The following is a 17,408-nucleotide window of genomic DNA, read 5'->3' as shown; positions in this document are numbered from 1 at the left end:
ATGAGTGTGGCTGTTTGCGAGCACGTGGGGAGGACGGAATGCTCGCTTGCTTAGCGTGGTTCTCCAAGACCAGCTGTTGTTTGTTGAGTCTATCACTCGAGTGTAACAGGAAACTGCATTGGTGTGGTTCTCGTCACCTGGCCAAGGCCGAAATTTTCATCTACTTTATTATATTTCATGACCATTACGTCATTATGGGGTTGGTACTTGTAGCCAACATTTTGTGATTTGAAATACTTCAGAGAATATCATCATGTGCCAGGTGTCTACTGTGAATAATTCTTAATTTGTTTCGTAGTGTGTGGCACGGTATCCACTATCATCGATCATTTTATGAAAGTTCTGTCCAAATTATTATTACATTAGACTTTGTTAAAATTGGTGCGTTTAAATTGCAAATTTCCTAATTCTACTAATATTGCCTGGGATAAACCCATCTATTTCTTGATATTGCCATATTTGTGTATTAAGTTGTGTTTCTTCTCGAGACTGACTGAATTGATTTTGGAACACGTGGGGTGGAGTATTTAAATGAAAATTTGCTAGTTAACACAACCGTCGTGAAATTGAAAACATGACAGTGTTTACTCGTGTCACCAGTCGTTAATGTCATTTCTGTCTTGTAGCTTAGTTAACTGATATAAAATAATTAAGAAATTTTGTGTATTTGTCACGAAAGGTGAACTAATGTCACATGACATTGACATTTGTGTAGGGTTTACGTAAGCTTAAGTGAAATGAGGAGGTAAAAAAACAAAAAAACAAAAAAAACAAGAAAAGAAATTTGTTGCACTCTTGCCAAATTGGATTTTTTTAAGGTTTGATTTACATGTAGTACAAATCACAAGTTCAATATTTTTCTGGTGTAATTGTTAATATTTGTACATGTTGCACTATTGTACGATATAATATACCTTTTACTGACAGTACCTTTATGTAATGTTTCAGAGTGGGGCTATATGTACTTCCAGAGAATGTTTTAAAAAAATTTTATTGCTAAAATTTCCTTTAAACTGTTAATTGTATTAACTTGGATGTATAACCAATTATCGTTAATTAATAAATTTGTGTCAACAAGGCTTGGACCAAATAAATGTGCCTACACCTTCCCCATCCTGGCTCTGCTACCGTCAGTACATCACAAAATTCTATACCAGCCTCGTTTAAACGAAGGGATTGCTTCTTCAGATTTTGGAACACCAACTGCGTAAGCAAGCGTTTACTGGGCGAAATCCAGCGACCTTAATATCTTGCTTAGAAGTCTCCTGCAATGTCTGCTTACATCCTCTCCTGAACAGACACTGTTTTCCATGTTGTATACAGTTTTGGCCACGGCATGTTATGCTCTCAGAATTTTTGCACATTGGCGAAGCCAGTGTTCTATCTGCTTTCGTGTAGTGTGGGACATATTAACCTTTGCTTATTACAATTAACGACAAGATCAAATGCGATAATATTCGATATGTAACGGAAATGAACATGCGCCGCTTCCTGGGATGGAGCTCCACCTTTTCTTGACGATATCTACTTTGGGTAGAGAGCGTTGGGTTGAGTTGTTTCGGGGCAGGAGACCAGACAGCGAGGTCATCGGCCTCATGGGATTAGGGAAGGATGGGGAAGGAAGTCGGCCGCGCCCTTTCAAAGGAACAATCCCGGCATTTGCCTGGAGCGATTTAGGGAAATGACGGAAAACCTAAAAAAAATGGTTCAAATGGCTCTGAGCACTATGGGACTTAACATCTGAGGTCATCAGTCCCCTAGAACTTAGAACTACTTAAACCTAACTAACCTAAGGACATCACACACATCCATGCCCGAGGCAGGATTCGAACCTGCGACCGTAGCGATCGCGCGGCGGAAAACCTAAATCAGGATGGCCAGACGCGGGATTGAACCGTCGTCCTCCCGAATGCGAGCCCAGTGTGCTAGCCACTGCGCCACCTCGCTCGGTTTGGGTAGAGACCGTGACTGGTTAGTGGTTAATTTCTTGCAGACCGGTACAGGCATCTCCAAAAATAAATGCTCCCTTCGCAGTAGTTCTGCCACCTCCAATCAGTATCAACTTCGGGTAAAAAAACTGAGTTGTTGATAGTTACCTTGTCGGTGACCTCTGGACTATCTTCCTGGACTGAAGCCCTGTCGCTGCAGTTATCTGGATTGGACATTGGTTACCTTCTCGGCGATCTCGGCGGGCACCTCCAGGGAGAGCTGCTCCTTGGGCTGGAGGCCCGCCTCCTCCAGGTTGCGCAGCACGTCCGCTCGGGGCTCGCAGGCCTCGGGGTCCGCTGCCTGCAGGTACACCACCAGACCCACGGCGCGCAGCAACTCCTTCAGCGAGCGCATCCTCCGGCGCTCCTCCCGCCTTCTAGCCTGTTCTGCACACACATACACCCACACAAACTGCGACCTTCCTGCCAAATCCATTCTATGGTACTCTTTAGCGAAGAGCCAAAATTCCTAGTAGAGGTTTAAGGAAGTTCCTACTTATCGTAGAACACACGAAGGACTTATTTCAATAGTGGCACACGTCCATTTTTGTTCATATTGAAATACAGAGTCCTAAAGTTAAATGAGCGCTGAAAAATCTGCCGTTGAGATACCAGAAATATTCAAGCATATGGTGACTTGCTAGAGATGAACCTTTCTTTCTGTTTGTTTAACTCATTAATTTCAGAAGCATTATAGACAGAAAAGTGAAGGTAATGTGGACTTGTACCACTATTGAAATAAGCCCTTCATATCTACCTCTAAGTCAATGTCTTTATTCCACTTATCACTGTAAATTTCGTTTCAGCGTGGATGACTGACTGATTAATTGCTGTTATATGAGCTGCAATGAATCTAATCTGTGGTAATACTAATGTTGTACAGATCCACAATCTGGTGCAAGTCTTTCAGCTGATTGGCACTACAGCAATTTTCCTGTCCCTGAGCCAATGGCACCCAGGGCTCCCAGGTGGTCACTGATTCAAATACTAACTGGACCCAACATTGCTTAACTTCAGTGGTCAGACGAGAACTTGTGTATCCAATGTGTCAAGGCTGCTGGCTATTGTGTGGTGATGCACGAGGAAAAGTAAGATTGCTTAGTACGGTTCTAGGCGCTCAGTCCGGAACCGCGCTGGTGCTACGGTCGCAGGTTCGAATCCTGCCTCGGGAATGGATGTGTGTGATGTCCTTAGGTTAGTTAGGTTTAAGTAGTTCTAAGTTCTAAGGGACTGATGCCCTGAGATGTTAAGTCCCAGAGTGCTTAGAGCCATTTGAACCAAGTACTTATAAGGAAATCTCGTAGCTTGGTTGGATTAGGATGAGGGAGGTATGAATCTTAGCATTGTTAAAGGAACCTTCCCGTTGTCTACATGACGACTACTCCGTCGGTGAAGGGGAAGATTATGGATTTTACACCTCGCTGACGATGACGTCATTAGAAATGGAGCAAAAGCATGGACCGGACAGAGTGCTGGAGGAAAGGTGGCATCCTTTTCAAAGAAACCGTGTTGGCATTTTCATTTAGTGATACAGGGAAACCACGGGAAACCTGATTCTGCATATCCCTATGAGGAACTGAACTTCTTTCTCCTCAATGCGAGCCCCGTTCCAACGCCTCGGCATGAACAATGTTCTATGACACCATTCCGTAAGCGAATGTAGAAGATACTGCGGCAATGGCTGAAGTCACTACCGTCTGGCTCTTCGTTGTGCCAGTAGCTAGTTCGAATGTCGGTGCTAGGAAAGGTTTCCGTCATCAAACTCCGGCTGAAAAAGCGAGAACAGGGGTCTCTGTAGAGATCCTGGCACCAGACTTTGCACATATGTTCTCAGCTAAATCCCAAACCTGTCAACTGCATCGTATGGAATCAGGTCACGTGACCCTATTGAATGTTATCAGTTCGTCAGTGAATTTGGTGGCCTTCCTGGTGCTATAGAGGAGCAGAAGGCTACAGGCCTTCACCGTTTCTTTTCTCTAAAAGAACTGTTCTCTACAAGTACTCAACTGCGTCATCTAGAGACACGCTTGACACAACAATCGCGCAGCAGGAAGAATGGCGGAGGAATTCGGTCCCTGTTAGGTAGGTGAACAAGCCTTTAGGGTCTCACAGACGACACTGCATCTCCCTGCCTCCGGCCCCCGTCTCTTCCTCCCTCCCTACCTCCCTCCCTCCCTCTCCTCTCTCTCTCTCTCTCTCTCTCTCTCTCTGTCTCTCTCTCTCTCCCTCTCTCTCTCTCTCTCTCTCTCTCTCTCTCTCTCTCCGTCTTCTTCTTTCTCTTTCTCTATGAACTCTATGAAATGGTGCAACCCATGATGTTGGCCTGAAGTCAGACAGTCAAACATGTACGCCGCTAACTCCAGCTCTCTACTCGACCAAAATTATGCGGACAATAAGACAACGATGTATTTGGGCCACCAGGAAATAAGTGAGCAAACGTCTGATAGAATAGAACACCATGCCATCATCGCAGTTTAGAGGTATCTGTTATGTTGGCAAGTCTACGAAGTAAACACTCCACAAACGAATTCACGATATCATACTGATGGCTCCGGTTATGCAAGTATCGATATATCTGACTATCTGTACATGGAATGCATAGGGGTCTGAAGATGACATTAATCAGATAACAAAACCGATCGTCTAAATAAAATAACTTCTCGGCAATTTTTTTCGTAAATATCTGTTATGAAGCTTACAGACGCAAGCGAATCATACAAGGTGTAACAAAAAGATGCGGCTAAACAGAACACATTCCTAACACACACAAGAAGAAAATATGTTGATAGACACAAGTAATGAAACGTTTTGTTTATATATTAAAAAAGTTTTCTATTGCCCTTCGTAATACACCATGAGAAACACATAGGAAACTAATGTATCACCATAGCGCATGAAGCGTTCCTGACGACCCTCGTTGGCCTTGATATATGCGTCAATCTGCGTTGCATTGAATCCCAGCTGTGCTGATGTATCCTTGAGGTCTTGCACTTGGTTTCGCAGCCTTGTACAGTACTGGCACAAATAATACTTCCGTTTCGTTCCATGGTTCGATACACAAGAGCTTTCAACTTGCCCCATTAATAGAAGCGTAATGGCTCACGGTCTAAAAAACGTGGAAGTCAAGGAACTGGTCCCCCTCTTCATATTCCTCCGTCGCGGAATGTGATCTCTAGAAGTCGACGAGATTAACAATGACATGAGGGTGATATCAACCGAGTATGAAGAACATGTTTGTCACACTGGCGAAGGCACATCTTCTAGCAGATCAGATGCAGTATTGTCTAAGACATCATTATACATTTGGCTGCTGAGGTTGGTTGGAAAACACGATGCTCTAAGCAGCCTTGAACATAACCAAACGTAACCAGGTGTCATTTTAAACACTTCATCTACAAAAGGTTTTCATGTTGTAGGATGTTTGTCTCTGCTCCAGTGTGGTTCAAATGATTTATGTACTATGAAGAACTGTAAAACATGAAGCCGGCAAGCAAAGAAAGTGAAATTGGTGTCAAAAAGGTGTACAACATGCTTGAATACGCAACTGATTATCATTTCAGTACAACAACAAAGTACACATTCCACATACAATGGAAAGATTGTCTAGTTCGTTTCTCGTTTAGGTATCGTATTTAAATGTTGCTTGTTTGTAAAAAGATGCTATAATTCCCCATGTAAGAAGAACTAACGTCAACCAGCACATGTTGGAATTCGACTGCAGTAGGATCATGGCCTATGCAAAGTGTATTTATCGTGCTGCAGTATGTTCGCTTATGTTGGTTGGGACTCAGCAGCTGTCACGGGAAAGTGTGACCGGTGGGGTCAGTGGGGCATATTCAATGCCACGTAGGATCCCAGTGGCGCCACGCGAGTAGCGCCAGAGAGGACAGATATAATACTTGCTCGTCCATGGAGGACATTACAGATACGTCATGTAGTATGAGTCAGGAAGTGGCCTTATTCGCAGCAGTAACTACCCACACAGACAGTGCGATGCAGTCTGCTGCTCCACGAACTGCCAGCGTGGCGACCACTGTAGCAGCTTATCTTGACACGGCAGCAGAGAAAGGCGTGCTGACAGCGGTGCGCCCAACGACAACCTTGGACACCGGAGTGGCACCACTTACTCTTTTTCAGACTGTGCTAGTTCGTGTGCAGCAACACAATGGACGTATCTGTGTATTGAGGCTCTGAAGAGAACGAACGATGATAGACTGCACGCATGATCGTCCTAAGGATCCAACACCCGGCGTGATAATATGAGGTGTCCTTGGATATACAATGGTTCATATAGCTGATAATCTGGACAGCAGGCGTTACAATTCTAACATGTAAAGGGTGGTAGCTGTGCCCTATCCCTAAGGTCTCACTGACACTATCTTTCAACAAGATAACGAAATACCGCATCCGTCTGTGCTGCCCTGACCTAGAGAGCATGTATCCCTGACATACCTCGACATAGAGGCTTATGCCACGGACAGTAGATCTACTACGCAAAGAAAAGAGGTTGCTGAGAGACTGGCACGCCACCATTCGCCAGTCACTATCACTAATGAATTCTGGCAGGAAGTTGAATCAGCATGAAATGACGTACCACTATCTCTCATTCAAGATCAGTTCGATTCGATGGCCAGCGACGTTAGAGTCATTTTTTGTGTACTAAATTTCGCAACCTATACACATCCAAATCAGCTATAAATTTAATCATTTATTAAACAATGCAGTTTCCATGTAAACACGTGAGCCAGAGACAGAGGTCATGTGTATGTGAGACTTCTGTTTGCATGAATATATATACACTCCTGGAAATTGAAATAAGAACACCGTGAATTCATTGTCCCAGGAAGGGGAAACTTTATTGACACATTCCTGGGGTCAGATACATCACATGATCACACTGACAGAACCACAGGCACATAGACACAGGCAACAGAGCATGCACAATTTCGGCACTAGTACAGTGTATATCCACCTTTCGCAGCAATGCAGGCTGCTATTCTCCCATGGAGACGATCGTAGAGATGCTGGATGTAGTCCTGTGGAACGGCTTGCCATGCCATTTCCACCTGGCGCCTCAGTTGGACCAGCGTTCGTGCTGGACGTGCAGACCGCGTGAGACGACGCTTCATCCAGTCCCAAACATGCTCAATGGGGGACAGATCCGGAGATCTTGCTGGCCAGGGTAGTTGACTTACACCTTCTAGAGCACGTTGGGTGGCACGGGATACATGCGGACGTGCATTGTCCTGTTGGAACAGCATGTTCCCTTGCCGGTCTAGGAATGGTAGAACGATGGGTTCGATGACGGTTTGGATGTACCGTGCACTATTCAGTGTCCCCTCGACGATCACCAGTGGTGTACGGCCAGTGTAGGAGATCGCTCCCCACACCATGATGCCGGGTGTTGGCCCTGTGTGCCTCGGTCGTATGCAGTCCCGATTGTGGCGCTCACCTGCACGGCGCCAAACACGCATACGACCATCATTGGCACCAAGGCAGAAGCGACTCTCATCGCTGAAGACGACACGTCTCCATTCGTGCCTCCATTCACGCCTGTCGCGACACCACTGGAGGCGGGCTGCACGATGTTGGGGCGTGAGCGGAAGACGGCCTAACGGTGTGCGGGACCGTAGCCCAGCTTCATGGAGACGGTTGCGAATGGTCCTCGCCGATACCCCAGGAGCAACAGTGTCCCTAATTTGCTGCGAAGTGGCGGTGCGGTCCCCTACGGCACTGCGTAGGATCCTACGGTCTTGGCGTGCATCCGTGCGTCGCTGCGGTCCGGTCCCAGGTCGACGGGCACGTGCACCTTCCGCCGACCACTGGCGACAACATCGATGTACTGTGGAGACCTCACGCCCCACGTGTTGAGCAATTCGGCGGTACGTCCACCCGGCCTCCCGCATGCCCACTATACGCCCTCGCTCAAAGTCCGTCAACTGCACATACGGTTCACGTCCACGCTGTCGCGGCATGCTACCAGTGTTAAAGACTGCGATGGAGCTCCGTATGCCACGGCAGACTGGCTGACACTGACGGCGGCGGTGCACAAATGCTGCGCAGCTAGCGCCATTCGACGGCCAACACCGCGGTTCCTGGTGTGTCCGCTGTGCCGTGCGTGTGATCATTGCTTGTACAGCCCTCTCGCAGTGTCCGGAGCAAGTATGGTGGGTCTGACACACCGGTGTCAATGTGTTCTTTTTTCCATTTCCAGGAGTGTATATATATATGTGTGTGTGTGTGTGTTTATGTGTGTGTGTGGGTGTGGGTGTGTATGGGTGTGTGTGTGTGTGTGTGTGTGTGTTTATGTGTGTGTGTGGGTGTGGGTGTGTATGGGTGTGTGTGTGTGTGTGTGTGTGTGTGTGCGCGTGTGTATTGTCTATTTCAGAAGAAGACCTTCTAGCAGGAAGCTCACTTGTTTAGTAGTCTTTCTGTTGTACCTGTCTGAGACTCAACGTCTCCGCTATATGGTGAGTAGCAATCTTTAATCATCTATTGTTTTTTCTATACCGCTTATGCACAATAAGTACCATTTCATATTTGATAACCATCCTGGTTATGAAATTTTAATGTGCAATGAAGCATTTTCTTTTGTAATATATGAGAAATATGTCCTAGGAATTTGGCAGCATTTTCTTGTTGCATGCTGTGTTAATAAATTCTGATACGAACCCAAATTTTCCTATAGATGACCAAAGCCTCTTATTCTAAACTATTCGGAGATACATAACCCCCAAAATCCAAGGAAATTACTTGCTAATATCTTCAAGCATCTATAAAAATCACACGTTTGAGTCACACTGTCCTGAACAAGTCCTGCAGTTTATATCAACATAGCGTGGTCCATGCGAGCTGCGTGAATTCCGGCCAGGCGATGATTCCCAAGCCCCTCATGGCTGCCAAGAAAGTATTAGGACATCGAAAGTTCTGCCGACGCCATGCAGAATGACCCAACGATGAATGGAAATGATTAACGTCGTCCCATCGATCTTGCCCCCAGCCGCAGGGCAGGTGTCGGTATGTGTGGTGGAAGACCAGACAAGCTTCTGACAGAGGATGTGTAGCCCATTAATCGAAGGGTTAAACAATGCGTATTCAGAATATATGAACAGTGAATGGAGAAAACATTCCCAGCTGAGGGAGAACATAAATAAATGCAACGCAATGTTTGTAGCTAGGCAAAAAGATGCGATATCGTCTGACTATATGATTGGCAATTGATCGCTGGAATCAGTCACACTCTTCCAGTATCTGGCAGTTTCTGTCTGGGGTGATTTAAAGTAGAACCTCCACATAAATGTAGACACAGGTAAGGCAGGTGTCGAATTCACATTTTTGAAAGAGTCCTGAGGAAATTTAATTCACACACGAAAGAATGCACTTACTTGAATACTGTTTGTCGGTGTAGGATCCGTATCAGGTTCGATTAAAGGAAGGGATAGGACAGATTGTAAAGATAATACATAATACTACGTAAGATAAAGGAAAGGGAATCACCCACCTACAGCTGGCTGAAGAGTGGTGCATAGAAACACACAAAAGGACACAACATTTACACTGGCTATCGAGCTCATGCACTTTCTCTATAAAAAATATACACACACACACAAACACACACTCACAGCAACAAAGACACGCAAAAGCACAAACTCGCGGCAAGACTGACTTTTGATTGTCGGTTATTGACAGCAATTGTCTATAAGATGAAGGTGGGGAGTAATAAGACGCACGTAGCGACGAGAGATTTAGAACGGAAGTTGAGGCATGTCTTTCGATAGATGACTTAGCGGGTGCACAACAAGACGAAAGAAGTGCAGAGGGTAGAAGAAAAAACAAAAAACAGGTAAAGAGAGAAAGAGGGGGAGGAGGAGAAAGAAGGCGTGGAAAGGAGAGGAAAATGGAGGAGAAAAGGGAGACAGGTAGGGAAGAGAGAAACAAAGACTGCTGGAAAAAGAAAAAATTAGGGAGGGAGAGAGAGAGAAAGAGCCCACATTGAGGGGAGAGAGGACAATGAAGAGTGGTCGGAGAAGGCAGTAAATGTGAAGAGGAAAGGAGTGATTTTGACAGAGCAGAAAATGCGAGGCATTGGGAAACAGGCTAGCAGAAGTGCAGACCAGCGGTATTTTGAGAGTGCGGAATGTGCTCGAGAGACAATTCCCAGAAGCACAGTTCAGAGAAACTAGTGCTGGAAAGGAGTATCAAAATCGCTCGTGCAGTGAAGCAGCTGTTAAAATCATTTGTGTTGTGGTGCACAGTATGTTCGACAAGTGAATTGTTCTGTTTGCGGCTGGCCACATTTTGGTGACGGCCATTGATGAGATTACACAGTTGGTTATTTGCCATGCCCATGAAGAATGGTGCATTGTAACTGCAGCATAGCTAATACACAACGTGGCTGCTTTCACGTGCGTCCCTGTCTTTCAAAGGGTAGTAAATGCTTACTGCCTCCTCGCCTCGTGCTTCCTTCGCTAATGTCTCCCCACTTCAACCTCGCGGGCTCTCAATAGCCGATGATCAACAGTTGGTCTCGCCGAGGCAGCGGTTGTGTATGTTTGTGTGTTGTGGATATTTTTGCCAGAGGAAATGCAAGATCACGAAAGATAGTGTAAATACTGTTTCCTTTTTTGTGCTTCCATGCGCCACGGATCAGTCAGCTAGAGGTGGACGGGTTGCCTTTCCTTTATTTTACGTATTATTCAAAAATGGTTCAAGTGGCTCTGAGCACTATGAGACTTAACATCTGAGGTCATTAGTCCCCTAGAACTTTGTTGTTGTTGTGGTCTTCAGTCCTGAGACTGGTTTGATGCAGCTCTCCATGCTACTCTATCCTGTGCAAGCTTCTTCATCTCCCAGTACCTACTGCAACCTACATCCTTCTGAATTTGTTTAGTGTATTCATCTCTTGGTCTCCCTCTATGATTATTACCTTCCACGTTGCCTTCCAATACTAAACTGGTGATCCCTTGATGCCTCAGAACATGCTCTACCAGCCGATCCCTTCTTCTAGTCAAGTTGTGCCACAAACTTCTCTTCTCAGCAATCCTATTCAATACCTCCTCATTAGTTATATGATCTACCCATCTAATCTTCAGCATTCTTCTGTAGCACCACATTTCGAAAGCTTCTATTCTCTTCTGGTCCAAACTAGTTATCGTCCACATTTCACTTCCATACATGGCTACGCTCCATACAAATACTTTCAGAAACGACTTCCTGACACTTAAATCTATACTCGATGTTAACAAATGTCTCTTCTTCAGAAACGCTTTCCTTGCCATTGCCAGTCTACATTTGATATCCTCTCTACTTCGACCATCATCAGTTATTTTGCTCCCCAAATAGCAAAACTCCTAGAACTACGTAAACCTAACTAACCTAAGGACATCATAAACTTCCATGCCCGAGGCAGGATTCGAACCTGCGACCTTAGCAGTCGCGCGGTTCCAGACTGAAGCGCCTAGAACCGCTCGGCCACCGCGGCCGGCCTTACGTATTATTCCCTCCAGGAATTTCCATTATTGATATAGATTGTAAGGATAGGCGAGCGATTCTTCGCGGGTTTGGTTAGCCAGTGTGAGAGTATTACTTAAATGCTCAACACATTCGGTATGAAACGTTACAAAAAGGATGTCAGTCAAAGAGCCCACGTTGCTACATGAGTCAAGGAACACTACTTTCTCCAACTTACATCTCGCGGACTGATCAGGACAAATGTTGAGAGAAATTAGGGTCCATACATCTACATGTACATTTACATCCATACTCCGCAAGTCACCTGACGGTGTATGGCGGAGGGTACTTTGAGTACCTGTATCGGTTCTCCCTTCTATTCCAGTCTCGTATTGTTCGTGGAAAGAGAGATTGTCGGTATGCCTCTGTGTGGGCTCTAATCTCTCTGATTTTATCCTCATGGTCTCTTCACGAGATGTACGAAGGAGGGAGCAATATACTGCTTGACTTCTCGGTGAAGGTATGTTCTCGAAACTTCAACTAAAGCCCGTACCGAGCTACTGAGCGTCTCTCCTGCATAGTCTTCCACTGGAGTTTATCTATCATCTCCGTAAAGCTTTCGCGATTGCTAAATGATCCTGTAACGAAGCGCGCTGCTCTCCGTTGGATCTTCTCTATTTCTTCTATCAACCCTATCTGGTACTGATCCCACACTGGATACCGACAGTTTCATCTCACCTACCAGCAGGAAATGGGGCAGACAAAGGAAGAAAAGTGGACTGTACACCCTGCGTTCCCATGCCACACTCCGCGCATTGACTTGCGGAGTGTAGACCCAGCTGCAGATGTAGATTCGAATGTGTATACCAGGCTGGCAGCATTGGAGACCCCACACTACTGGAGGGTCTACCCGTGGCAGACGGAACTCACCTTGCGCCGCCTGCTCCTTGGCGAGCGCAGCCAGGCGCTTCTTCTCCTGGGCCTCGTGCCGGATCCGCTCCTCCTCCGTCAGCTCGTCAAACGGCAGCTGCAAACCGACACAGGCGCACCATTAGCGTCGTCCTCACCACACACCTTCAACAGGCTAGCCTACAAATTGCTTACATTTGGTGTAGTTTACCCATAGGACGACATTAAGCAAACGCTTGATGTCTCCTTATCATTATTACCTTTGTCTTCTGGCTGATTTGACAAGCCCCGCCGTGACTTCCTCTCCCGTGCCAATCTCTTCATCTGAGAGTAGCACTTACACCCGACGCCTTCGATCATTTGTTAGACATGTTCCTGTCTGTGTCTTCCTATATACTGGGTGATCAAAAAGTTAGTATAAATTTGAAAACTGAATAAATCACGGAATAATGTAGATAGACGGGTACAAATTGATACACATGCTTGGAATGACATGGGGCTTAGAACCAAAAAAATGCAAAAGCTCAAAAAATGTTCGACAGATGGCGCTTCATCTGATCTGAATAGCAATAATTAGCATAACAAAGTAAGACAAAGCAAAGATTATGTTCTTTACAGGAAATGCTCGATATGTCCACCATCATTCCGCAACAATAGCCGTAGTCGAGGAATAATGTTGTGAATAGCACTGTAAAGCATGTCCGGTATTATGGTGAGGCACTGGCGTCGAATGTTGTCTTTCAGCATACCTAGAGATGTCGGTCGATCACGATACACTTGCGACTTCAGGTAACCCCAAAGCCAATAATCGCACGGACTGAGGTCTGGGGACCTGGGAGGCCAAGCATGACGAAAGTGGCGGCTGAGCACACGATCATCACCAAACGACGCGCGCAAGAGATCTTTCACGCGTCTAGCAATATGGGGTGGAGCGCCATCCTGGATAAACATCGTACGTTCCAGCAGGTGTTGATCAGCCAGGCTGGGGATCATGCGATTATGTAGCATATCGGCGTACCTCTCACCCGTCACGTTAGCAGATACAAAATCAGAATCACGCATTTGCTCGAAGTTAAAAGGCCCGATAACGGTAGATGTGGTAAATACAACCCATACCGTGTCTTTCCCGTCGTGCAATGGAGTTTCCACGACAGTTCTAGGATTTTCGGTAGCCCAAATTCTGCAGTTGTGGTCGTTGACAGATCCTCGGAGCGTGAAATGAGCTTCATCGGTCAACAACATGTTACTCAACCAATCGTCATCTTCCACCATCTTTGAAACGCCCACACCGCAAATGCCCTCCGCTTCACTAAATCGCCAGGTAACAGTTCATGATGCCGATGGATTTTGTACGGATAGCATCGGAGGGTACGCCGAAGTGCCAACCAAACAGTAGTGTATGGAATGCCGGTGCGACGTGCGACTGCACGAGCGCTGACTTCCCCGTGCATAGCCGAACCCGCTACAGTCTCCATTTCTTTCTGAACTGTCTCAGCAGCATTACGCCTTGTGCCCGGTCGGCCACTACGGGGTCTATCGTCTAAACAACCCGTGGCTTCGAACTTCGAAATCATTCTCGCCACAGCTGCATTTGTCAACAGACCTTTACCCGTTCGAATCTCCTTCGTATGACGATAGGATCGTAACATTGAACTAGCACATTCCCCATTCTGATAATACAGCTTCACTGAAAGCGCATTTCAGGTAACGTCAACATCATTTTATACTCGATTGTCATGCGCAATCACTGACGTTTTGCTGTCCAGCGCTATTTGTCGGACATTTTGTGAACTTCGTTTTTTTTCTAATAAAACCCCTTGTCATTCCAAGCATGTGTGTCAATTTTTACCTCTCCATCTACATAATTCCGTGCTTTATTAAGTTTTCAAATTTTTACTGATTTTTTGATCACCTGGTAGTTTTTGCCCTCTCCTACCGTGGAAGTTATACCCTTATATGTTAAAACATTTACTCTCATCCCATCCCTTCGTCTACTATGTGTTTACCAAATATTCCTTTCCTCTCAGATTCTTTCGAGAACCTCTTCTTCCCGTATCCACATACTTTTCAAAACCTTCCAACACCACCACACTTCAAACGCTTTCATTTTCTTCCTTTTTCAGTTTTCCCAAGGTCAACGATTCACTATCATACAATACTGTGTAAGTAGGCTGTTTAGGTTTTTATGTTGGTAACGCCACGTAGCGCGCTGTATGAAAATCGCTGACTGCGCTGTGTTCAGTCTGTGGGTGGCTGGACTCATTGTTGTAATATTCGCTATTGTAGTGTTGGGCAGATGGATGTGAACAGCGCGTAGCTTTGGGCAGTTGGAGGTGAGCTGCCAGCAGTGGTGGATGTGGAGAGAGAGATGCCAGAATTTTGACAGGTTACTGTGAACGGACGATCTGGACGTGTGATCGCCAGAAAAAGGAAACTTGTAAGATGGTTGTCATGAATTGATAGATATACATGATGACTTTTGAATATTATTAAGGTAAATACATTGTTTGTTCTCTATTAAAATCTTTCATTTGCTAACTATGCCTATCAGTAGTTAGTGTCTTCAGTAGTTAGAATCTTTTATTTAGCTGGCAGTATTGGCGCTCGCTTTATTGCAGTAGTTCGAGTAACGAAGATTTTTGTGGGGCAAGTGATTCATGAAAGGTATAGGTTATTGTTATAGTCAGGGCCATTCTTTTGTAGGGATTATTAAAAGTCAGACTGCTTTGCGCTAAAATATATTGTGTGTCAGTTTAGTGATGATCAGAATAAGTAAAGAGAAAACTGTTTGAGTACGTTGAGTTTTGCTCAGATGTTTGAAAATCAAATAACGTAGAAGTTTACCAGCACAGTCATTCATAATTTTTTCAAGGGGATGTTTCAACTGTGCTTCAGGCGAATATTCTCGGAATTTCTTCCTCAAATTAAGTCCTATGTTTGAAACCAGTAGGCTTCTCTCAGGCGGGAACTCCCTGTTTGCCTCTACTCGTCTGTTTCTTGCGTCATCCTTGCTTCGTTCGTCCTGCTTTATTTTGCTACGAAGGGAGCAGATTTCCTTCACTTCGTCTACAACTTTAACACCAATTTTTTGTTGTGTTTATCGCTAACGGCATTAATTTTATTTTGTTACTATCATTAGTGTATTAACTGGTAAAAAAAGTTTTGCGACGCCCTCATGACTTAACAAACTGACCATAAAAAATCGCAGCACCAAGAAGAAGTTGTGTGACATAATCGAAACTTGGTAGGTGTGTTTCTGTATCTGAAAGATGATGTCTACTCATATCTCGCGCCAGTCCCAAAAGAGGGGCGCTAGCATCCCTACTATAAAGACGCACGTTAGAGGTGCTTTAAATACACATTGTAATGGTCGTGAGCGTTATCTACCTTCGGGTTTGGACGTGGTGAGTTGATGTTAGTCAAGAATTCCTTTAAGGCAACAAAGATGTCATTACCAACAACTTACTGAGTTTGAAGGATATGGTGCAATAAGAATATGACAAGCTGGATGTTCCTTCTGTGATACTGCAGAAAGGTTTACCAGGAATATAGCCACAGTACGCTATTGCTGGCAGCAGTGTACACGAGAAAGGACTGTCGCAAGAAGACCAGCTCCGGACGACCACGTGGCACTACCGACAGGGAAGACCATCGCATTCGGAGTATGCCTCTGGCGCCACATACTGCATCTGCAGCAGCAATTTGAGCAACAGATGGCACCGCTACTTCGGTGTTACCACGCGTGAGCTCGTTGGGGGGCAGGGTGGAAGTCTGTTGTGATTTCTGAAGAAAGCTGGTTCTGCCTCGGTGCCAGTGATGGCAGTGTGTTGATTAGAAGGAAACCACTTGAGGCCAGCAACCAACTTATCTGCGTGCTAGACACACCACGAGTTATTGTCTGTGGTGCGATTTCGTATGGCAGCATTTAACGGTACTTTGCGGCAGGCGTGTCAATTAGCATCATATTAATTGAAATCGGGGAAGAATTAAAAAGGGGAAAGTAATACGAAACTTTAATAACTGCTCAGTATTACTAAGAAGCAATATAATGAAAAGTAATAAAAAGCAAAGTAGCTAAGACCAAGCGGGACAGAAAGATATAGGAGCCCGTTTGTTTTTTAATACATATAAAAGAACATGTAACACATTATTGAGCTCTCTACCTTCAATTATCGCGATCGGGCTAGTCGATGAAAAAGTGGTACGCGACTGCGAAATTCGTTAAGGAGATTATTTAAAGACTCTTCAAGCACGTTTAAAATACATTACGTGTGACGAAGTGATCAGAGACGTTTATTGTCGGGTGAAGTGAAAATGAATCCGACAACATACTTCGAACTTTGTATTAGCTGGGAAAAATACTCTTGGGAAACTATTATGGTTGTGGAACCCACGAAAGTTGTGCCCAACAGAAAGCTATAGTTTACGTAATTCTGCATTTTATAAAATGGTGAAACGCGTGTGCGCGGAACATTAATAGAATCTTATCCTTAGACGGTTGCGGGGGTAAGTGATACAAACAACGCTCCAGCATAAAAAATAGTTTGCGTATTAACTACCAGATATTAATTAACGGGGACCTAAAATACTAAAAAAGAAGGATAGGATCATCACCTCCAATCCCGATTCATATTTCATATTTAATTAGTGAAAAGAGAAGCGTTAATAAACAAACTACATTTCAATTTTATCCACGATTTTGGTTGGCTTCATTACGTAGTCTTAACTACATGATAAACAATATCTGTGGAAGTTGTATGCAACGTATCGCCATAATATTTAGCCAACCAATATTGTGGGACACAAAAAAAAAAAAAATGTAAATGCATGAAATTGTTACAGCGGATGTATAATGTGTGAGTGCGACGAACTATATTGAGAAACTGAACATCCATTACGTACTTGCATGTTTATCTGCGAAAATAGTTCGAATAGAATCGCTGGAACACTGCAAACCATTCAGATTAATCGAACATCTAAATACGCATAATGCTGGTACCACCAGGATGTGTTCTTTCTCCTCACCCCCGTGGCAGTAATTGAATTAAGAGTCAGCCGGGA

At 44.9% G+C, this 17,408-nt stretch overlaps 1 protein-coding gene across 1 annotated transcript in view; it reads right to left on the bottom strand.

Annotated features, from left to right (window-relative positions):
• LOC126474256 (uncharacterized) overlaps window positions 1–17,408 on the bottom strand; it is a 168,453-nt gene that overhangs the window by 70,406 nt on the left and 80,639 nt on the right. Inside the window, exons 6-7 of the mRNA XM_050101721.1 lie at window positions 12,369–12,465; window positions 2,173–2,375 (exon numbers count right to left, since the gene is read on the bottom strand). Coding sequence (XP_049957678.1) covers window positions 2,173–2,375; window positions 12,369–12,465 — 300 coding nt within the window. The remainder of the gene's footprint in view (window positions 1–2,172; window positions 2,376–12,368; window positions 12,466–17,408) is intronic.

The sequence above is a fragment of the Schistocerca serialis genome, chromosome 4, assembly GCF_023864345.2.
Source record: "Schistocerca serialis cubense isolate TAMUIC-IGC-003099 chromosome 4, iqSchSeri2.2, whole genome shotgun sequence".
Taxonomy (NCBI): Eukaryota; Metazoa; Arthropoda; class Insecta; order Orthoptera; family Acrididae; genus Schistocerca; species Schistocerca serialis.
Note: the sequence above shows the minus strand (reverse complement) of the source record. Positions and strands in the feature narration are given on the sequence as shown.